General features: G+C 41.0%; 1 protein-coding gene across 1 annotated transcript in view; it reads right to left on the bottom strand.

The window, feature by feature from the left end:
* The window catches only part of STK39 (serine/threonine kinase 39), a 309,660-nt gene that overhangs the window by 57,215 nt on the left and 227,885 nt on the right, over nucleotides 1–24,560 (bottom strand). The window contains exon 15 of the mRNA XM_060016642.1: nucleotides 3,820–3,872. Coding sequence (XP_059872625.1) covers nucleotides 3,820–3,872 — 53 coding nt within the window. The remainder of the gene's footprint in view (nucleotides 1–3,819; nucleotides 3,873–24,560) is intronic.

Raw genomic sequence — 24,560 nt, 5'->3', positions numbered from 1 at the left:
TTCTTGCCAAGGTAAACTCCAGCCACCATCAATCCTTTTCTATCATTAGTAGCTACTGAGTTAGAATTTATGGCAAACGTTGAAGACGTAGCATTTGATACAACCTTATATTTGGTACAAACAGCCTATGAGCTTGTTGGACTATTAAGATGAGCTCTTTAAATTTATGCTATTAAGAAAATCCTTTAACATGACTTTGATCATTTGATAGCAACAGACTCATTCTCTTAGAAAATGTGGTTGGATAAAAGAATGTAGTTTCTCAATGGTAAGTGACAGGAGTTAGCAATCTCATAAAGATGGGACTGAACAGGCTGTAGCAAGTGAATATAACTGAAATTACTTAATTGAGAGGTTATAGACGAACACGACAATAGTGAGAAGTCTGTATGAAGACTTTGTAAAGGGAAATTGATAAATTGCCATGTGCTCAAAGAACCATTATGAACCCCTATGTTTTCACAAGGGAGATGACATGGTCTCCATGGCAGCCTGATATTCTCACAAATAGCCCATACTATAGCTGGATAAGAAGAAACTGGGAAAGCATAGCTCCTGAATCAAACAAGCACCTAAACTGAATTGCAGTTTGCTATGCTGAAGCCTGCCCTCAACACAGACTGGGTTTCCCTGCTTAGCCTGTGTTTCACATGTGGTGATTATGTAAGTGGGCTCAGGTAGGGTGTGTGTGTGTGTGTGTGTGTGTGTGTGTGTGTGTGCATGTGTGTGTGTGTGTGTGTGTGTGTGTGTGTGCGCGCCTGCGTGAGCACATAGCTGAAGGTATAATTATCTTTCACACTGGGCTTTAATGTGCTTATTAGCCCAGGGTCTGACTCATAGTAATTACTCAACAAATGGTAATTGATGATGATGAGGCAGCCAAAGGTCACGTGAAATGCTGCTTACACCCTTGTGCTCTTTCTCCCTCATACATGGCCCTATTTCCTAAATCTCCAATAAAAATTTGAGAGCTGATATATATTCTTTGTACTTTCAGAGAATCTGTGGTATTCTATCATTTTACTCATTCAGTGAAATGGAATGAAGAAAATGGAAAAGAAAAACATAGGACTCTTACTAAACAATGAAATTCCATACAAGGTGGGCTTAAAAAAAAAAAAAAGGTGGGCTTATCTTGGGCCTTGTCCTTAACTGTCAGAAGTACAAGAAACACCTTATAAAATTCTCTCAGAGATAAAACCTCTCATAGCATGGAACCCAAGGTAGCAGAATGAAAGGCTCTACTCTGAAAATGATGTAGCTTTAGAACATTCAGCCTCACAATCGCCATCTCCCTGGATGCCACTAGAAACTGCAGGAAAAGAAGCCTATTGAATTAAAGTGCCTGCCTCGTAGACACCGGGCACAGAGTAGTCAGGGGTTAAAAGCAACTGGATGTGTTACCACCATCTCTAAAGTATCAGTGAGATCTTACACTTGAGTAAGGAGCTATAATCAAAGAAAGTAGTTGAGAATGGAATAATCAACAAAGTCACATTGAGGGCTAGCACTAAAGCCGTACGGAAGCAAATTAACGTTCCCAAATGAGCAAAGTGTACAGCACCTCTGACTATTTTCAGGACTCTTGGGTACCAAATGAGTCATATTAAAATAGCAAAAGGGTTGTGCTGGTTGGTCAAAATGGAAATATTCCTTGTCTGTGTGTGTGCCATTAAGCAGTTATTTTTCATGCAAGTTAAGTAACATATCAGTAATAGTTTAGAACAAAAACTTGAAGGTAATCGGTAATTTATTTTTCTTTAAGCTGCTTGACGTTCCTAATGTGTAAACGGGTTAAATAATCATAATCACGTACGCCCTGCTTTCTAGATCATTACAGCAACATAGTAAGCACAAAGGGCTTGCCCTCAAATGACGACAGAATATTTGATATGTTCATATTACACACTCAATGACGTATATATTTATCTGTGTATACGCCAGAGACATAGTACATATGGTATGCATGCACAGATCGAGCGCAAACAACATCTCAAATGCAGACAGCATCAGTAATCACAGAGGTACAGTGATATAGCTATGGTGTTTCTGAAACTAAACGGCTGTGCTCGCTCCCCAGGGAAGGCCAGCTATCATCAGGAAGCAAGCACTATGGTTTCTGTCTGGGCCACAAAAGCAGAGACTCTGAATCTAACCATGGCAAATGAGGTTGCCAAAGCTAGCACAAAGGGCCAGGTAATGCTGATAAGGCCGTCTTATCCCCAGCAATCCTCAACTCAGAAATTCATTTCCTTGGTACCTTTGAAATTAGAATTGATTCTTATTGCCACTGTCAATCTGACACAATCAGATGAAAAGAAACCCTTAAAATAAGAATTCTTTTACTTACTATACTTGAAACATTTATTATATAACTGCTAGATTTTATTACAGTATTGGCTGCTCCATATCTTTATATTATGACAAAACAGCTTTTTGATAACAGCAACCGGCAACTGTTCAATTTCACAGACTGACTCTACATTGTCAAAGACTGCCCCCGGAAAGAAAGATCAGTTAGCAAATTCACCAGGGCCTTATTCACATTTCTTTTGTAAAAAGATATGTTTAATTCAAATATACTGGAAATCATGAAATCTTTGTGTTTACAGGGGACTAGACATCAGGGCCAATGAATCTATGACTGACCACCTATGGCCCAGGAACATATTTTGTTTGGTGGGCACTGAACCCGAATGTATTTAGACAGAACTCTTTGGTTTTCTGAAGTTCCCACCATTCACTTTGGCTCCTGTAAGCATTTGAGTTTGTGTCTTCTTACAGTTGATAATAGCAGGGAGGTCAAGCAGTTAACTGACTGACTAGCTATCAAGCTAGAAAGTTTCGGGTTTTCAAAATTTTAGCAAATACAATTTATTTAATCGAATAAAAATTTACGTGGAGTTCTAATACATAAAATAGAGAATGTTATTAGCTTACATATATTAATATGTTCAAATGTATAAGACTAATGAGACATCGAAGCTGTTTTCATGTATATAAAAGTCTGAAACCAGAGATCAAGGTCAACAGCTCCAGTCTTAGCATTAGCATCTGTTTTTCACTTCTCTAGACTGTTTTGGTTATGCACTAAAGAGTGCAAAGAGCAATTTTTGTTTAACAACTGATGTCGTGATCTCCAAAGCCTGTATCCAATAATTAACCAAAATGACTTGAGATTCTCGTGCATACCAGGCACCTGCCAGGTGCTAGAGACACCAAGAAACAGGACATGGCTCAATGACTTCCAGGCATCCAGGCGCTAAAAGAGCAACCAGTCTAGCCTTGAAACTATTTTAATAACTACTCAAAATACTAAAATTATATTCAGCTGCAAGACTAGCACTGTTCCTACCAAGTTTCCTAGCGGTGCCTGCAGCAAGTAGAGGCCCAGATACTCCTCAGCACAGGCTTCGTGTAATCTGAACCGACAACAGAGAGGCAAAGTATGCTACCTTTTGGTCTGATGTCACTGTTTGTTGCTCAACCCTAATTAAGACTGCTACGCGCGTCTCATCACACTCATCATAATGTCCTTTAGGCCCCGAATCACCACGCCAGCACTTCTTTTCATGGTTGAGCTCACAGATGTAATTTATAAGTGCGTATATTCTGTGCAGCACGTGTCACTGGAATTCATGCAGTCAGTAGTGGGTTCGGTTTGGATTCCCCACAATTATTGCAAATCCTTCCTTCCTTCCTTCCCTCCTTTGTTTTTAGAGAACACATTTTTGAATAGCAAATTATAACTACATGCTAGTAATCAATTTCTGAAATGCTCTTGGTAGCAATAAAATGATAATTTCAATTAAAGCTTACCTCTTCCTGGAGTAAACTCAAATCGTATATCATTAAGTTCCTTTCTGGAGTTCCTGAAATACATAACAAATAGCACATTAAAATCTAATGAAGCAGAGTTTAACCAAACTAAATGTATTCCGATTTTTACAAGATGCTACTGACATATAGATAGCATTTAATAGTTTTGGGTTACTTCTAGATACTTCTTCCACTGGAAGAGGCAGTTATGACAAGAATAAAGGGAGATATTGTTTAACTGATTGAATTTACCTTATACAAACATGATTGTATCACAAAATTCCAAAACTAAATGCTCCTTTTATAAAATCTACACTAAATCAGTAACCTTAAATTTAATTCCATAATTAAAAATTTCAGAAGCTTTTAGTCTAGCATAAATAGTATTCAATACATTTTTCATATTTTTTCCTGGGAAAATAGTATTTTATCAAATTATTTTTTTTAAGTTTTTTTTTTTTTGATGTGGACCATTTTTAAAGTTTTTATTGAATTTGTCACATATTGCTTCTGTTTTTTGCTTTGGTTTTTTGGCCGTGAAGCCTGTGGGATCTTAGCTCCCCGACCAGAGGTCGAACCCACACCTACTGCATTGGAAGGCAAAGCCTTAACCACTGTACCATCAGAGAAGTCCCCTCAAATTATTTTTAAAAGTGAAACAAACAAGGAAGATAGCCTTAGCGATAAACTTCACAACAGCACTATACATTAAATCATACAACAAAAATGTCCAGAATAAGATGTGTATTTTGTTGTTAAAAATTTTATCTAAATAAATAGAGGGGGACCTCTGAATGTTACGAAATTGCCCACTGAATATATAAAACTTTTAAGAAATTTAAAATGCTTACATAAAACTACAATAGACACATATATGTACATTCAATCAAAATATCAAATGACACTGGGGAAATATGGAACAAATAAGTATCTAAGACATGATTTTTCCATTCATATTAATTTCAAGACATAACAGTAAGGGCCCGTGAGTTATAATCAGAATGGCTTTATTTTCTCATAAGAACACTAAAATATTATGAGTAACTCTCGACAGATGCTAGAATTAAAGTTAATTAAATAAAACTTTTAAGGAACTGCAGTAGGACATATGAAATAGTAATTTCTGTATGCATTCAACCCTTTGCTCAGCTGCCAGGAGTGCCAGAGACAGAGACAGAGATGGTGTGAACACCAAGCCCTGAACATCCTCCTTCCAGTGCCAGGCAAGTCTGATCAAACCCTCTGATACTCTAAAACTCTGGTAATATATCCTGGTCTCTAGGTACAGTGCCCGAATCTTGATGATGTCAGTCTATGGGCCCTTTTTGGTCCATAGCCTGATGGTGGTTCTTGATGTCCTACCACATCCTATGACACCAAGTGTGAGGAGGCCCAGAACGATGACAAAGGCATGGTACCAACTGAGAGAAAGCCCTTCTCCCAGTGCCTAGAGAAGCTGACCCAAGTCTAATACCTCCCACAACCAGAGAGGTAAAGGGTCAGGAACTCCAGAGACAACCAAGCCCAGGCTACCGACATGAGAGCCTGGAACCTCAGAATCTCCTCTCGGGTGTCCGCACCACGACTTTATCGTTACTCCTCTCGAAGACAGAATGGGAACTAGCGGACATTAGCAATTCCTATAGCTGTGCTTCTTTCAGGACCTTCTGAGAATCTGAAAACTGTGAAAATTGTGAATGCTCCCACTAAAAAAGCAGACACATGACCGACACGTGAAATTGCAGGCAACTGTAGATGGTTCAGAGATCATCTTGGACCCCAGGGAAAGCAAGCCTGCCCTGGAGGTGGAGTGAGCAACCAGTGCCTGCACTGGAAGGGCTGTCTGCATGTTGCCTGAATTTTCTTCATAAACTACAATGTCACCACACATTACACAGTGTTTTCATATCCGTTGGCAGTTCTCAAACTTTTTGGTCTTAGGACTCTTTTACATTCTTAAAAAGTATCAAGGACCCCTAAGGAACTTTTGTTTATGTCGGTTGTATCTATCAATACTTACTGTATTAGGAATTAAAACTGATAAGTTTTAAAATATTTATTAATTCACTTGAAAATGAAAATAATCAGCCCATCACATGTTAATGTCAAAAAAAAAATTTTTTTTACATAAAATTATTTTACTTTCCAAAAGAAAAACAAATCAGTGAAAAGTATGCATTGTTTTCTATTTTTGTAAACCTCTGTAATGTCTGTCTTCAGGTAGCTGGATTCTTATATTTGCCTTTGTATTCAATCTGCTGCAATATCACATATCATGTAGCCAGCTACTGGAAATTCTACTGTATGTATGTGAAACAATGAGAGAGAAAAAGGCCGATACTTTCTTAATATTATAAAAATAGTTTCCACCTCATAAGCTCCTTGAAAGGGTCTCAAGGACCCCCTGGGGGTTACAGGACCACACTTTGAGAAATACTGATACCAGATTTCATCTGATCCTGATAATAAACCTTTGAAATATACAAAGCAGGTATTACTTGTTTCCCATTTCTTGGTGAGTACATTCAATGGTTTTGTTTTACAAAGTTAATGAGTGGCAGAGTGAGGAGCAACAATTCCATACTGGAAATACCTAATGCAAATACAAATGTTCGATTCCCTTTAACTTTTGAGTGAAAACAAATATTCCCCAACATTTTACATGCTACTGTAAAAAGATCAGCAAGCATTCGTTTACGCCTTTGTTTTGTGTGTTGTGCATCAGCAAAGGTTGAATTAGGACAACAATTCAAAAAGAAAAAATAATCACTAGGAAAGCAAGTATTTATAGTGTGTTTAATAATGAAATGACAGAAGGAGAAAAAAAGAAAAGGAATTAGGTGTGACCATAATTTATGCCATTGTTCCTTTCCTCTTTTTCTTTTGATCAGGCTTGTCTAAATTAGTTTGTTCTACTAAGGTCATGAGCGGAGAGGTATGAGAACCACATCCAACATATCATGATGCACATCCTTATTCTTTACGTATCAATCCCACAGAAGTAATACATACCCAACATCCATAATCTTGATCTACATCAACGGTGGCTCAAGTTATGGAGGTTGCCTAGTCACGTCATTCTTTTATGACCCTGAACCTAAAATACCCACCTTTGAAAAGATCACAGTGATTCATTGTGTGTAGTAGACTTGTCCCATCAGGATGAAATATAGTTGGAAAACTGCCTAATTGGATCTAACTACTGAAGGTCATCCTTTCACAAAGAATTAATCTTTTTTGGACTCATACTTAACACCTTTAATTGAAAGGACACTTACTTTAATTGATATGGCACAAGATACTCCTGATGTAAGGGAAGCTGAAAATAGGTATGATTTAAAGCCAGACACTATGTCTGTGCAACTTTCCAGAGGAAACGTTAATAACTTGAGAGCAACAGTTTCAAGACCCAGGGGACCTTTAATAACTCTTATTAAAAAAAACTCTTTCAATCCTAAAAAAAAGTCCCAAAACAACCAACTCTTAAACTTGGTAAGGCACAATCCCTTATTTCTTATTGGAGTATACACTGCATCACAGACGCAAATGCCTACAGGGCTCAGGCAGAAAAATTTCTTTCTTAAAATAGGTAATACAATCATATGGCTTAAGAATCGCTTAAAAATCAAAAAGTACAATAGGGTATTCCATGCAATCTAGCCCTCTCAACTGCTGTCACTCATCTTCCTGGTCTACCTCACAGAGGCAATCATGCTGCAGGCTTTCTGTGCGTCCTTCCTGAGATTTTCTACGTGTGCTCTAGCAAATACACATACAGTTCCCTCTAGCCTGTTTAATTCAAGTGGGAGATGGCAGTAGCATTCTATGTGCTGCTCTGCACCTTGCCTTTTATTTAACTTAATAATATACCTTGGAATTTCTCCGTATAGGTTCACAGAGAGCTTTCTCATTCTTTTCTGCTCGTTTATAGCGACGTAGTATTCTGTTGTATGCCATATCCTTCTTTAACCAGTTACCAGTCTATGAATAGATTGTTTCTAGTCTTTCACTATTATAAATAATGCTTCAATGAATAACCTTGTTCTTATGTCACGTGGCAAATATGTGAGTATAAAAATAAATTTTCTAGAAGAAAATTGCTTGGTCAAAGGATACATATATTTACAATTTGCTAGATACTGTCAAATTCCCTTTCATTTACGTTGTATCAATTTATACTCTCACAAGCAATTTGAAAGCACTACTGCAGGAACGTTAAAGGAGTATGGCAGAAAGTGTATTTAAAACAAAAACCAGGGAAATGTGGGGACTACGCCAGCCGGAAAACTTATTCCCCACTGAAAGGGGGCACCCTCTACTCAGCACCACCCGGTTACGACGAAGCAGGATTGGGGCTTAATTTCGTTAAATTTTATTTTTTGCTATGTCCATTCAAAGTGAGAAGTTCCAAGATACAGACTGGCATGCGTAGGGGTTTTCTTTTTGCTCTTTCAATTCATCTGCAAGGGACACAGTGAACACTCAATGGAGGCCTCTGGCTAAGAGGGTGGTGACGACAAACACATGAGTGAACACGTACCCTTCCTGGTGGTGGAGGTGCAGGAGGCCTGGACAGTTGAAGTATATATTTTCCAGGATGTAGCACTTTCCTGCACCTCTTAATTTACCATGTCAAGACAACCTGAAAGAGTTACTGCTTTTGGAGGGCTCCCAAACTAAAAGGCCAGCTCAGAACTATTTGCATTCCTCAGCTGCACATGAATGTCTCTTAGTCCGTGCCAACAAACACATGGGGGCGCATGCACCCCCCCCAAGAACCAGATGGAAGCAAAACGCTTAGAAGTCCAAAGACCACTCACTGCCAAAGGGCATCATAAACTCTAAGTGCCATTGGCGCTGTGTATCCTCCATCACAGGGTGCTCTGGAGTGAGGCTGAAAGTCAACCAGTTCCCCAAGCCCTGAAGTTGAAGGATGTAGTTGGAGTAACACCACTCAGGATCCCTGTAAGGGCAGTAGGTACAGTGTTTCCCAGGATCCAGAGGTGGCCCCTCCCTCCTAAGCAGCAGGGGATTTTCTTAGCCAACAACATGCCAGGTGAGGGGAAAGTTGCTGGTGTCCAAGGAAGTCCAGAGGGACTCCTGGACCCCTAGAGCGTCTCCCCCTCTCGGGAGCAGGATGGGGACCTTTCAAACATGTTGGGCTAGGAGTCAGCTGGAGCATCACTCAGCTTGCTTCTTTCCTACTCTTGGCACTGAACTGACATCCTGACATCCTTTCCCACGGGTTTAGGAAGAGACACAGGACACCTCTCCGTAACAGGAGGCAGCGAGGTGCTAAGGAGGTGAGCCTGTGAAACTGTGGAGAGAGGTCTGAGCTCAGATCCACCTGCTGCTTGTCTGGCCTCTGGAATCCGTTTCCTCAACTATGAGGTGGGGAAAATAATCATTAATAACATTTACAACCTGCTGGTACGTGCTTCGGGCTTCACATGTGTCACCTCATTCCATGCTCAAAACAACCCTTCAGGTAGGGATGACTATTACCCCTATTGTTTTACAGATGAGGAACTGGAGGGGGCTCAGAGAGGGTAAAGGATATATCCAAAAGCAGGTGTCTGAACAGCACGTCTGGACTAGATCTAGAACTTAATAAACGTTACACATCGTCTTTGCCAGCGCACAACCCTTACCTGAGGCTCTATCAGCCCCGCCCTGAGTCTGCAGGGGCTCCTAACTGGTCTCTCCACATTCAAGCTCACGGTCTCCAGAGGAGAGGAGAGTCAGCTTGTACCTGAAAGAGTCAGCTTGTACCTGAAAGAGTCAGCTTGTACCTGAAAACCCAGTCAGGTCACTCCCTTGCTGAAAAACTCCATTTCCGTCTCCTTATTCTTAAAGCAAGATTCCAAATCCTTAGGATGACCCTCTGAGACCTGCTCTTGTCCGTCTCCCCACCATGACCAGCCACCTGCCATGACCCGTGGGCTATACCTTCCTCAAGTTTCTCAGGTCATCCATTTCTCTAAGACGCCACTACTACTGACCAAGGGCAGGTCACCACCATTATCTGCTGCACATGAGAATAAATGGTTTAATGACCAAAGAGTATTTTATCCACACTCACAGGCACCATGCAGATATACACAGAGAAAGCTGCTGCTAAAACTAAAGATGTACAGCAGAAGCGAAAAGGGCCACAAAAGGTGAGAGAGCTAGTACTCAGGGTGTGACCTTTGGTAGATGAATGTGTAGCCCAGGAAGAAAACTGCTGTACTTCATGAGATGTGAAAAATGCCAACGTAGCGATAAGTTGAAGGACACCTACAGCGTAAGGCCAGTGACAAAAGAATCAGGAAGAGAAAAAAGAAGCTTCCTATGGCCAGGCCACGTTTACCTCACCCCGGGCTTTCCCAGAACGGGGTCTTTAAGTCAGCTAACTAGACTGCCGTAAAAGCTGGAGCCTCACCTGGACTCATCCAAGCTCACTTTGCAGTTCAGACCCTCACCAGCTGCTTCCCCTGCCTCACCTGCAGTTTCCTCAGCTTCCCTCACAGATTAAACGAACTGTGTGAAAGCACCACGTGGCTCCCTCACGCCACTAACAGGCATTGTGATGCCTTAAGTTTTGAGGCACACAGAAGTGGGCAGAAAGCCACGGTTCCAGTCCTGAATGAGTTTACGATCTGCCCAGAGAATGACAGCGGATCTACGTAAAATCACCGGGAAGACCCCAAGGTAAACGCGTGCTTTAAAAATAGGGGCATAAAAGGAAATATCAGACTGATTCAGAGGAAGGAGCATCCCCCACCTCTTGGCTCTCACTCTATCCATCCTTCATACTCCTGTCAAATTAATCTTCCTCTGGGGTAAAGGTCCAATCACAGAATCATATAATTTTACAACTGAAAGGGGCCCTGGAGGTCATCTAATCCATTTCCCTCATTCCTCGGGTGAGGAAACAGAAGCCACAGAGATTAAGTGGCTTGCTTAAGGCTACACAGCTGGTTAATTCACTCAACACTCCCTAAATCCGTATTGATCACCTACTAGGTATCAGCCCTATCTTAGTAGCCACTCGTGGCGGAAAGGACACCCAAACCAGGGACTGAGATTCCTAGATGACTGCTCTTTATTCTCCACCTGGTGGTTCTCAAGCTGCAGGCAGGGGACGGATGCACAATCTCTAAAGAAAGAAGTTTTTGCCCCCAGTAACCCCCTGCCCCTAGTTAAGAATTACTGCATGCAATGACAGTGTTGTTGATGGGAATTTGTTTCACGTATGATGGATGTGATGGCAGAAGTAAAGGTGGAGAGCCACCGCTGTACCCACCAGCACCGTGCCCCAAAGGCCTGCCTGAAACCAAAGCTCTCCTATACGTATGTATCTCCACGTACCACAAGCCACATGCTCCAGGAGTGTGAGAATAGTAACTGAGTCCTATACCTCCCTCTCCCCTCCAACCCCTGGCCTTGCATTTGACTTACCTCAAAAGAGCCTTTTAGACCAGTGAGTGTCCTAAAAAGTGAAAGTGAAAATTCCTCTCAGCCTTATACCTCGACACCCAGGATTATGCCTATAGTCTAGAAAGTATATAAGTTCGTAGCATCCAGAATTCTAGTCTACGTGAAGCCATGCAGCATCACATAGCTCATGATCAATGTCAAATAGATCAGGATATCATACTGTTCCCTTTAACCAAAAAAAAAGAAAAGAAAAAAAAAAACAAGAGCAGTGACAAACATACACATGCATATGTGCAAGCGGACACACCTGCACACGCACAGACACGGGTTCCTTTAAATAAGGTATCTTGACACACCAAAAAATGTGACCTTACGTGCTGGTTGTCTGCAGGTTTTTCTGCAACTAAAACCACAGGCTAAGGACTCTGAAGCCTCCCGCTGCTGTGGGGCGTGCTGAAGGACCCTTTTAGATTTGCAGCCCGCAGGGAGCAGACAATCTGGCTGCCTATGATTTCACACAGCAGACACTTAAATTAGAGGTGCATATGCAGAGCCTTGCATACAGAGATTTCTGATGCTCTGTACCAGGCTGACACCTATGAATAAATCACATGCAAAAAATTATCATAAATAATCGCCTTTCCTGTCTACAAACAATAGTTTTCATCTGGCAAGAGTCCACACTAGGTTAAGGTTTTGTTCTTTAACAGAAACCTCTTGAAAATCTCCATGCCCGCCAAGAAGAGGATACAGCTGTTCCCTCTCCCCAACCCGATCCACTCTCCAACCTAAACACACACATCTGGTCCGGTTTTCTCCAGTACATGCTTTCAAAAATCATGACAGACACAGAGGATAGTGCCAAGAGTAACAAAACAAATACACATGTACCTACCACCCAGAAATTTTAAAATGGTAACATTTTTGTCATATTCTCTTCAGAGCCTAATTGTAAAATTTTAATAATGTTTGACCTACACAGTACAAAATCAGTTGTGTTACATCTGAGCTGTGGTAAATCATGAGCAAACAGATTCCTGTGTAAGGGCTCTGCTTCCTGTCAAGACTGTGGAACCATATTTCATGGGTAGCAGTCCTTTTCAGCATTCAGAATGTCCGGCGAACATATTTACTGAACCCATGTTCACCCACAGGGAAAAGGGAGATGCAGTGTAGGGCTGGTGAGAACAGAAACTTAGTCGAGTCGGAGTTCACGTGTCTTAGTAGCAGGAAAAAAATATTAAGCACACTTCTTACTTAGGGGTTTTGTGTATGCCTCTTGATTATAATCCACTGATGTAAGTATAGAAGCAGCCTTTGTTAACATCTGTGCCTGAAAGTTTGAAGTGTGTTAGGGTTTACTGCAGAAAACCCAGACTCATCAATGTTTTTGTGATGGAAACCTCTCTTCAATGAATCAGGATCCTGCATCAACAGGCCAAGTCAATTATACAATAAAAACATAAAGGTACCCCTAAGACATGAATTCAATAAATGTGCAACTGGGCTCTAGACATCAGGTTAAGGCAGGTGTATTTATGCAGTTGGATATAGTATGTGGGGAGGTGGGCGGGGCTGAAGGTATTTACAGGGTTCCAGAATGAGTAAATTTGCAAGACAATGGAAGCTTACTTCTTTAAAGCACCAAATGCTACAAACTCTATTATGGCCAAGTATCATCTCCCTTGCTAACTATTGATTTGGTTCGTTTAATTCTTGCAAAAAAAGGATGCAAGTACTTTCAAAATAAATCAAGTATGTAACCAAACATTTGATTATTGAAAAGAACAGAAATTAGTTAAAGGGAACATTACACATGCTTGAGATGTCAAGTACTCCAACAGCGCACCGAACTTAGCTCTGTTTGCTTGCAGCTAAGACGAAAAAAGGAAATACTGCATGATACAGTTCTTAATTTACCAAAAAGGAAACATGCAAGGCACATTTCCCCCCCTTGGCATTAATATCACGGAGACATTTTTTATGAAAGCCCCTTTATCAGGGACACTGAGTAACGTCTTCAGATCTATGGTGTAAAAGACAGAAACTTTTTTTCATACAAATGTCTTCAACTATGTGGTGCAAAAGATGGGATTTTTTTTCTCCCATGTGCTGAAGGCACAATATTAAATCTTACCTGAATGATGGCATTTCTGCTGGGAGCTGAAATAATATAGCCAAGGTACATTGTTTCCTGATGATTTACCTCAGTAGAGGGAGCTCAAAGAACCTGGAGAAATGAATGGCCTACGCGGACAGCTTCCTGATGCCCCCAGAGTGTCTTTGCCAAGTACTGCAATGGGCGATTTCATGACTGAACTCTGGCAAGTACTGGAAGGAGTCTGATGGTCTGTGTGCTGATGAAACACAGATCTTTCACGTGAGCTAAAACACACATGGGAAGCAGAGGTAACACTCTGCTGTGAACCTGTAGGAGACTGACTTATGTCCTCCCCATGAGAGCTGGCTAACTAGCTGATAAGGCAGGTGGGCTGCAGGCTGTCTGAACTTCAAAAGGAAGCTCTGTGTCTGGCCAAGAACTTGCACATGTGCTGAGCTGAACACCAAACTTTGTTGCTTCAGAACACAGAAAGGATAACTTTTTGCTTAAAAGCTTTAAAGAATTTGTGCTACTAATCAAGAGAGTCAGCCATAAAAGAACATTAGTAGAGTTGCAATAAATGTAAAGTGAGTAGATGAAAACAGAAGTCTTTAAACCTTAGGGGATCACAAAAGGAGCAAGAACCACGCTTTATTTTAACTTTCCTATTCTTGTAATGTTCCTATTGATTTATATGTATAACTGAATCCAGGGAAAGCTACATTAAAGATTAGCAAAACAAGCAAAGAAACAAAACAAACCCAAGCTCATGAACACAGAGAATAGATTGGTGGTCACCAGAGATGGTGGTGGGGAGAATGGGTGAAGGGGATCAAAAGGTACACACTTCCAGTTATAAAGTAAATATGCCATGGGGCTGTAATGTACAGCAGGGTGACTATAATTAATTATACTGTATTGTATGGAATATTACTCAGTCTTAAGAAGAAGAAGAATGCCATTTTCAGCTACATGGATGGACCTAGAGATCGTCATCCTCAGCAAACTAGGGCAGAAAGAGAAAGATAAATACCATATATCACTTATATGTGGGATCTAAAATATGATACGAATGAATGTATCTGAACAGAAACAGACTCACAGACACACATAACAGACTTGTGGTTGCCAAGGGGGAGGAAGGGGGGAAGCATTGGTTTGGAAGTTTGGGACTAGCAGATGCAAAGTACTGTATATAGGATGGATAAACAACAAGGTCCTACCGTACAGCACAGGTAACTGTATTCAATATCCTGTGATAAACCATAATTAAAAAAATGAAAAAGAATACATATATATGTATAACTGAATCACTTTGCTGTACACCAGAAACACAACACAGTAAATCAACTATACTTCAATAAAATTTTTTTAAAATAATAATACTCTATTGTATATTTGAAAGTTGCTATGAGAATAAATCTTAAAAGTTCTCATCACAAGAAAAAAAAATTCTGTAACTATGTACTGTGACAAATGTTACTGTGGCGAACACTTCACAAAAATATACAAATATCAAATCTCTATGTTGTTGGGGCTTCCCTGGTGGTGCAGTGGTTGAGAGTCTGCCTGCCAATGCAGGGGACATAGGTTCGAGCCCTGGTCTGGGAGGATCCCACATGCCGCAGAGCAACTGGGCCCGTGAGCCACAGCTACTGAGCCTGCACGTCTGGAGCCTGTGCTCCGCAACGAGGGGCCACGATAGTGAGAGGCCCGTGCACCGTGATGAAGAGTGGTCCCTGCTCGCCGCAACTGGAGAAAGCCCTCGCACAGAAACGAAGACCCAACACAGCCAAAAATAATAAATAAATAAATAAATAAAAAGCTGATGCAGCCATAGATAAAATAAATTAAAAAAAAAAAAAAACCTCTATGTTGCACACCTGAAACTAATATAATGCACGTCAATTATACTTCAATAAAAATAAAACAAAATACCCATCCAATGAAGGAGAAAACTATAAAGGCCTAATGAATAATAAGTGTTAATTCCAGTGTCCTCTAGGTTAGAAATGTAAGCATAGTTCTCCTTGGTTTTTCCACAGGTAAGATCTGAAGACAATTATATTTAATGATAAATGAGGTTGAGCAATATTTCCCCTTTTGATCCATTTCAGAGAAATGGCCTACAATTAAATGTATTTACAAGCTAGTGTGGATGACCCTTTGTCAAAGATAGCATAAATCCTCAAGTTGGACATTTCTGAAATTACTTCCGCAAATGGCTCTTTATAAAATACACAGCTGCACAGAAAATAATCTTGTTACTAGGCATTTGATAGGTTGTTGATGGGCATCTGAAGGAAATAAATGTATATTAGAGTACATCAGGCCACACTTGTCAGGAGGCTGGATTAGGACAGGACCTTTGTTCAGGGTAATGTGAAAACAAAAATTAAAAAATTCGAAACCTCTCTCAAGGCCAAAAAAAAGCAACCACTTGTTGTGTTCTGAGACTTGGCATTACGTGATTCTCCAATTCTTGGACCTAATAGGGCTGAAACGGCACAGAGAGCAGAGTGTGAGAGGCTTCATTCAGATTAACATATTCCAAAAAGGCAAAGGGCTGTGAAGGAGTTCATTATTTGCATGATATGACTTAAAGTGAGGGTAAATACCTGGAAGTGTTTACAGGTATTTTTACAAAATTGATTTTCTTTTTTAAATCTGAAGATCGCCACGAGCAGGAAGACGGAAATCTGTAGTTGATCTTATCTGCTTTCCATGGAGGTCCTTTTGAAAACCCCCGTGATGCTCTTGAATGCATGACTCTTATTACTGTAAAGTGGCCCTTAAAACGCAGCCACCGCGTGATGCCTTCTTCCTTCTCATCTGATCCTGGCAAATCTTTAAAAGTTAACATTTACAATAAACTTTAGCAACCACTAAATTTGTTCTTGGCCTCTGGAGCACTAATGTATGGCACTCATTACAGTGTTTCAGGAAGAAACCATCCCTTCAACAGTCCCAGAGAAAGTAAATAAAATGGCACTGATGACCCAGAAATCCAACCGTCCTTATTGGAAAATTCCAAGTATCCGCAGTTCAACAAAATTGGAAAGACCCGTAGCTGAATCATGGAGGCTACCCTGCAATGGTGCCACGCTGTCTCCTCCACAAAAGGCATATCTGAGGACAAGACTCAAAAGCAGACTGGTGTAATATATCTTATTCCAAATGCTCCAAACAGTCGTTGGCCAGGGTTCAAACACATGCTGTACAAATCGTCAAATAGTAAAACTGATTTTCATGTGTGAGTCTTGGAACCATTTGGAGCCATAACTCAAAATTCAGTGATTCTGAAAAACATGCTGGGAATGTTTATTAATCAACACCCACGTGTGTAACTGCACCACAAAGTGAAGGACTTAGCGTGACTGCAGGTTTCATACATTTTCCGTATCTTGGAATCACTGATTGAAAAGATATATCCAAGGATTTCCTTCACGATTTTTTTTTTTAAGTGACTGATCTTTAAACCAGGTCTGTTGATCTTTGACAAGTTTTTGGGACTGACTTAGCTTTTTAGATCTCTTAAGTAAAAATACAATAAAGGAGGTCAAGGGGCTTCCCTGGTAGCGCAGTGGTTGAGAGCCCGCCTGCCGATGCAGGGGACACGGGTTCGTGCCCCGGTCCGGGAAGATCCCACATGCCGCAGAGTGGCTGGGCCCGTGAGCCATGGACGCTGAGTCTGCGCGTCCGGAGCCTGTACTCCGCAACGGGAGAGGCCACAACAGTGAGAGGCCCGCGTACCGCAAAAAATAAAAATAAAAATAAAAATGAAGGAGGTCAGGCTGGATAAAGAAGAGTTCTCACTCTACAGAAATATTTATACGGTACATCCTGCAAAGTACTTGCTGTTTGTTTTTTTACTGTAAGGTGGACAGATGTGCTTTTCATAAAGGAAGTCCAAAAAATAAGTGCCGCTACACTAGGGAGGGGGTAGGGGTTCAGAAAGAAAAGTCAAGGGGCCCTTTCCAATATGATTAACATATCAGGAGAGCCTCCTTCCATTGGTGTGAGGCAAAGTAAAATAATCATTGATTATCTGTCAAGTGTAATGTAATGTCAGAGAATTAGTTGATAACAAAACTAAGCAAGCCACTAAATATCCATAAGAAAGATAAAGAGATGGTAAAGGTGAACAATCATGGGCGTTCTAAGCTAAAGAACAGAATCCAAAGGATGGGCCAGAGGAGCCGTGATGCGATGTCATGTCTTCCCCATGGTGTCTGCCACGTAAGTTCTCAATAAATATTCAGGATATCAAACTGACTCAAATGGTACACTATTCCTCCTTACCAGCTGCATGACATTGTATTAAATGTAAGTACACCTGACAAAACTCCTAGGTATGGAGTTAACCAACCCTACGTAAATATCCAAATAACCTAAAAAATGAGCTTCTGGGCTGTGGGCATTTAAGTAGCTATGTGGGCCAGAGCTATGATTAAAAGAGCAGATGTCACGTTAGGAATGAATCTGGGAGAGGGAAGCAGGGTCTGTTATACTGAAGAGATTTCTGGCCAAGAAGCTATCTGTCGTGAGCAGTGAGCCAACAGTCAGCATCCAGGGGGTGGGCTCAACCTGGACAAGACTCACGTTAAATACGAGCTGTGGGCTCAGCTGCCTGGCGCCAAGGCTCTGGGTGGCGGAAAAGTCGTTAGGAAATGCTGCTGCTACGGCACCTGTGCACTGTGCTTCAGGCTGCTGTAATGTCAACAGCAGACTTATTTGTATTTCAGTAAAAAAAGGCAAGGGAGCACGTCTCCTTATAACTGGCTTCTTCTCTACCTCATGTCCTTTCCTACCCTCTATCTGAAATCTGAGTTGGTTTCATGGGGAGTCAAAGGGCACAAAACATACTTTTCTTGCTTGGTCCACTAAGCCTATCATAGCTTGGATTCTGGAGACAACATTCTTGAGTTCACATGTCAACTGTAACACTGACTTGCAACACTGACTACTTATGACATTTTCTGGCAATTCACCTAACTATCCAAGTCTTAGTATCGCTCTCTGTAAAATAAGGTAGAAACAGTAAGTACTTCGTAGGAGGATCAGAGAGAAGGCATGGGAGGGCCGGGCACACAGCAAGCATTCTAGTCAGTATTCGTTAAATATCAACAACAGTAGTAATAAGTACACTCTTTCGCCATTGAGTTCTTTATGTCTGTTATTAGCCCCTGCCCTGAGATCTGTTCCTTCTTATGCCTTCACCTAACCTGAGCAGTAGTATAGGTATCCAGTCCTCCACTGAGTCCTACAGTAGATTCTAACCATAAGACCCAACATACATAAGAAGATTTCATTCAGGGGGGTAAAAGTCTCTATTTCTCCTTAAGAATCCCAATAATGCTTGAATCGATGGGGAGGAGGAGACTGGCACTCTCCAGCTGAGCTTTTGTTTGTTTTTTTTTTTTTTTAGCGGTACGTGGGCCTCTCACTGTTGTGGCCTCTCCTGTTGTGGAGCACAGGCTCCGGACGCGCAGGCTCAGCGGCCATGGCTCACGGGCCCAGCCGCTCCGCGGCATGTGGGATCTTCCCGGACCGGGGCACGAACCCGCGTCCCCCGCATCCGCAGGCGGACTCTCAACCACTGCGCCACCAGGGAAGCCCTCCAGCTGAGCTTTTGAAGGAGACAAAGCGACTGGTAACTGGGCCTGCTTTGGAATCCTCCATAACCCTCAGAAAGTGAAATAAACCCATGAAGAGCTGAGAATTCTCTTGATAATCCAGCCCATATCTCTTTCTCTTCTGAATAATTTAAATTCTCCACTTTGTTCGGTTAAATCAAAGATCACAGTTTACGTGAAGGTAGAAAGACACGCAGAAGAATGAAACAATGCCTAAGGTACGCAATCCTGTCTGTGGGATTAGGGGAATTTCCTGAGGAAGGAGACACGACAAAAGCACCCATTTTGCAGATGCTTTGACCAGCATTTCTGACAACTTTCTTTCCTTTGCACCAGGAGACAGCACACACATGTCATTCGTATTATATACTCTCCACCACTGAGGGCCTCCTTGGACTCAGGAAGGCCTGAAGGAACAGTGCTCCAAGCTCAGAGTGCTATTTAATTGTGACTCTCATCATCACCGTTATTACAGATCTGTCATCGGAAACGCTCTCGGCTATCAGTGAGAGCATGGCGCGTTATGAAGATGACACTTCCATGTTTTGTATTCTCAACATTAAAAACCAGTTTGGCTCACCAAGTGAGCAGCGGGTGTCAAGCCAATTATATAACTTTTTAGAACACTAATAGGATCTCCCACTGAGCCAACTGGGAGGGGGAAAGAAATACAACACTAATTTTTATCTGCGCCTCAGCAAACGGATCTCCTCCAGCCCGTTGATGTGGCCATTAATAAAAATGACCTGAAAGGCTTCCTACGAACTAGGGCCTCAACCTGGCTGCCACACAGCTGTGTATGTGAAAGACTTGGAGTTGGTATCAAAGTTGGCTGTTGATGATTCAAGCTTGTTCTGGGAACCTCCTGTGCCCAGAAGGTTATTCATGCTTTTGATTGGTTACGGATGAAAAAATGATTCCCACTCTTGAGGAGTTTTAAAAGCTGGAAATAAGGATGCCTGTGATGACGGTCTCCCTTTGCTTGGGATGCATAAAGACTTGATTTCATTTCACTCCAGTTATCTTACATGTGATCACCAGCATGCTTTCTTACAAACTCTTGTTAATGTTAGAATAATAAAGTAATATTACTACTTTTGCAATTCTAAAACATCCTAGTGGGGAGTTCTTGAAAGCAAACCAGAGAGAAGAGTTTGATCCTTTCTTACCTCGCCCTCCCTTTCTTCTGACAAAAATAACATAAGTAAAAATATGCATCAAATATGTAATTCTTTCAACTTCAAACAATATTTTACAGGCCATTTAACTGAGAAGATGTGATCAAATGTATCTGGGTGAGTTTTAAATGAGGCAAGCAGAGAAATTCACTCATTCAACTCAGATACACATAGAGGACACACGTAGGCAACGTGGAGTCTTGGGAGGAGAGAGCGTACAGAGACAAAATGATGAACAGACTGTGCCCAGTGGGTTTACGACCAGTCACAGCATTCAGAGCTGGAGAGAAACTCTACAGGTGAGCGAGCTGAGGTGCATCAAAGGTGTCTGATGTGCTGTCCTTAAGAGAATTCCCATCTCAGATGTTGGGACCAGGAACACCTCTTTCTTTACCTTCCAAATGCCTACCCCATTCTGCTACTCTCCATCCCTACCACCCTCTCCTTAAACACACACACTTAAATAGCAAGGGAACTGCTGCTACTATGAAGGCAGCGGTGACAGAACGGAGGTCATCCCCAGACTTCACATTTCCTAAAATAAAGTGGCAAATAAATGCTCAAGCACAGAGAAAATTCAGATCTCTCAAGCCAGGAAGAAAATGACTAAGGAATTTCAATACCCCTTTGCGGGTTTCTTACGTAAAACCAGACAAGGGCAGGTTTACCAAAGATCAGTGCATAACTTCAGAATATTTTTTCTGTGAGATTAGCCCAGATCTGTGTGGCTACTGTGCCGTGAGCAAAACTGCGGTACTGTGAAGGCTGCACAGGGGAAGGACTCGCTGCCCGGTGGCAAGAGGATGAACAAGACTCACAGAGTGGGCTCCCCACCCTCGCCCATTCCAGTGCTTGTTAGTCATTTGGAGGTTACACTCCAGGACTCCATCAGAGTCAGAAACATGTCGCCATGTGCCTTTGTGGGAAAACAGATGCCGTATTGTTTTCTCCGTGGCATCAGGCAAGCCTAAAGATTCTGGCCCTACAGTGGAGAGCTCTGCTAAGCTCTGTCTGAAACTGGGCTTACAGTTCTTTTTTTTGCGGTACGTGGGCCTCTCACTGTTGTGGCCTCTCCCGTTGAGGAGCACAAGCTCCGGACGCTCAGGCTCAGCGGCCATGGCTCACGGGCCCAGCCGCTCCGCGGCACGTGGGATCTTCCCGGACCGGGGCACGAACCCACGTCCCCTGCATCGGCAGGCGGACTCTCAACCACTGCGCCACCAGGGAAGCCCTGGGCTTACAGTTCTTAAGTGGAGCAAAACTGTCTACCCATATCAACAGACAACAGGCTCAGGAGCAGAGATTTTAAGGGGAGAGGGTGACATATAGTTCCAGGCTTATCTGGGTATCTCTGTCTGGTTGAGCGCTCGGCAGAGCAGTACCCCCGGATACTCGTTAAGTCAAGGGCTTCCCACAGATGCCCTGCTTCTGCTTCCTAAAAGCCCGCAGGGAAACCTAGCCACTAGATTCCTACTGCCCACTATAGAGGAAGGGTGAGGGCAAGAGCACGCACACTGTCTTTTTAGGGAAAAGTTAGGAAAGGAGAGGGAACATAGAGACTGCTATGGAGAAGCTGCTCCTCCACATTTCGTTATTAAAGGGATAAGGTGAGAGCACTCAACGATCGCTGGACTTCAGCAGGTAAATCGCTAAGAACAGATAAGTTCGGAATAACCTAATTTCTTTTCTTTGCTATTTTAATAAACTTTTCAATTTCAAGGGAAAGCCTTAGGCTTGCTCTGTTAAGACTAAAACACATTTTGGAAGGTGGTGTGAATTCTTTCAGGGTAATAATAGAAATTTCAATTTCTTCTTATAAAGGGGTAAGTTATTTTACTGGGCTTGGACACCCTATAGCAATCAAATGGTCTTTTCATGCCCTCCCTGACTTTGTCTACCTGGGGATTTTGAGATTTGGCTCAACAGAAATGCAAACTAAAAATCCAATTACTACTTTTTTAATCTACCAAATTAAATTAGCAAAGCGTGAAACGCTTGCAAAGATACAGCCCGTTAGACTTTCTTTCACTGCTATTGGGAATATAGATTGATACTCTCTTCTGAGAAGGTTGTTTGGCAATATGTTTACAAAATTTCAAAAATACCCCTTGATCTACCAATTCTACATCTATGAATTTGACATACAAAATGAGAAAGTTGACAGTTTTCTGTATAAGGCCAGTCTTTACAGCATTTTGGGTCCAACAAAAATCTGGAACCAAACTAAATCCCCAATGATAGGGAGACAGTTAAATAAACTGCAGTGGAATAACCACAGGATGCAATATTATGTAGCTATTAAAATGTTGTCTGTAAAGGATTTTTAATGATATGAGAAAATGGATCTAATGTAATATTAAAAGCAGTATTAAAAGCAGAAAACAAAACTGCATATGTAGCATAATTGGAACAACAAAAAAATATATGTGCAGAGTAAAAGAAGTAGAAAGAAATACACCAAAACCTTAATTGCGCTTATCTCTGAGTGATGGGCAATCATTTTCTTCTTTATAATGTTCTGCATTTTTCAATTTTCCTCTAATGAATGTGTATTACTTTTATAATGCAGGGGGAAAAAAATCTCTTTAAACGATCCACTAAGATTTGAAAGAGATGATGTGCTACAAAAACTCATCATCATTTGGGTAAAAAAGACTTAAAAGAAAAGGCAGAACTGAGCTCAAACTTAAAAAATAAAAGCAACAACTAGGTAGGTATTTTTGGTCACCAATGGAAAAAAACAGTGAAATAGGGATCCTTGAGTGAGGTTGAGATGATAATCTAAAAACAATTGGAGGAATGTTACCTGAAGCTAGGTTACAAAGCCATGTCTATGGCAATAATTAAAAACACATATGCAAGCAGGGAGATAGTGCTTGAAAGAAAGACACCAACATGTAGGTGTATGGTTTAGATGGGAAACAATCTTTCAGTTTATTCTTTTGAACCCTCCCCCCCCAAACATTATTTTTATTATGACAAATAAACTTTTGACAAATGTTCAGCTCATCGAACAAATGAGGCTGTAACTGTGTTATCTGTAAGAACAACAAAGATGAGAATTGGCCTTTACCTTACACCATACACAAAAATTAACTTAAAATATCCACAGACCTAACGGTAAAAGCTAAAATGATAAAACTTCTGGAGGAAAACAGGGTAAAAACAAGAAAATATCTGCAGCCTTGAGGTAAGAATTTTACCTTGAGGTAAACAGTTATTCAAAAAGCACAAACCATTAATAAATTGAACTTTTTATCAAGATTTAAAACTTTTTTTAAAGGACACTATTAAGAGACCAAAAAGCAAGCCAAAGTATGAGAGAATATAATCACAATACATATATTTGTCAGAGGACATATTCAGGACATACAAAGGATTCCTACAACTCAGTAATAAAAAGACAATTCAATAAAATACTGACACAAGATTTTAAAAGATATACAAATGGCTATTAAACACATGAAAAGACGCTCAGTGCCCCTAATCAGAGAATGAAAATTAAGACCATAATGAGATCCCACTACGCACCTATGGTTAAAATTTAGAAGACTGACCATACCATACAGCAGGGCTGTAGTGGAACTAGAACTCACATATACTGCTGATGGAGTACAAAATGGAAAATCCACTTATGAGAACTGTTTTCGCAGTTTCTTAAAAAGTTAAACAGAAACCCACCATCTGACCCGACTGTTCTACAACTAGGTATTTTCCCAAGAGAAATCAAAATATAGTCCACATTAAGATTTGTATATGGATGTCCATAGCGGCATTATTCATAATAGTAAAAAAAAAAAAAAGGGGGGGGGAGAAACAAATATTCATAAGTAGGTGAGTGAATAAACAAAGTGAGGTATATCCATTAAATAAAATACTACCCAGCAATAAAAGGGAGTGAACTGTTTATACATGCAACACGCGTGAATCTCAAAATAATTAAACTGAGTGAAAAGAGCTTTCTTTTATTACATGGCAGCTGCTACCTGATAAAGGTGCACAGGTCCCATACACGTGCCCCCTTATATTTTATGTATAATCGAAATGGAAAACACAGTATATCTCCTAATATAACCTAACATCGATTTCACTCTCAGAAGGGATTCTTTCCAATTTCTCTTTCATTAATACGTCTAAATAATGCCTTGGTTTTTAAATTTCGTGGTGTCGTGCCCTTTTAACACAGCATAGAGGAAGGTAAGAATCTGCTTCATTTATCCTTTTAACAAGTGTTTTAATAAGCTCTTCTAATGGCAGGAATGTGTGAGGCACAGAACATACAGAGATGAACAAAACAGACCTATAGTCATGGTGACTAAAGTTAATCTCGATAACTAAAGTTAATAATACTGTATTGTATACCTGAAAGTTGATAAGAGTAGATCCTGAAAGTTCTCATCACAA

The sequence above is a fragment of the Delphinus delphis genome, chromosome 7 (genome assembly GCF_949987515.2).
Source record: "Delphinus delphis chromosome 7, mDelDel1.2, whole genome shotgun sequence".
Lineage (NCBI taxonomy): Eukaryota > Metazoa > Chordata > Mammalia > Artiodactyla > Delphinidae > Delphinus > Delphinus delphis.
This window is presented reverse-complemented; position numbering and strand designations above follow the sequence as displayed.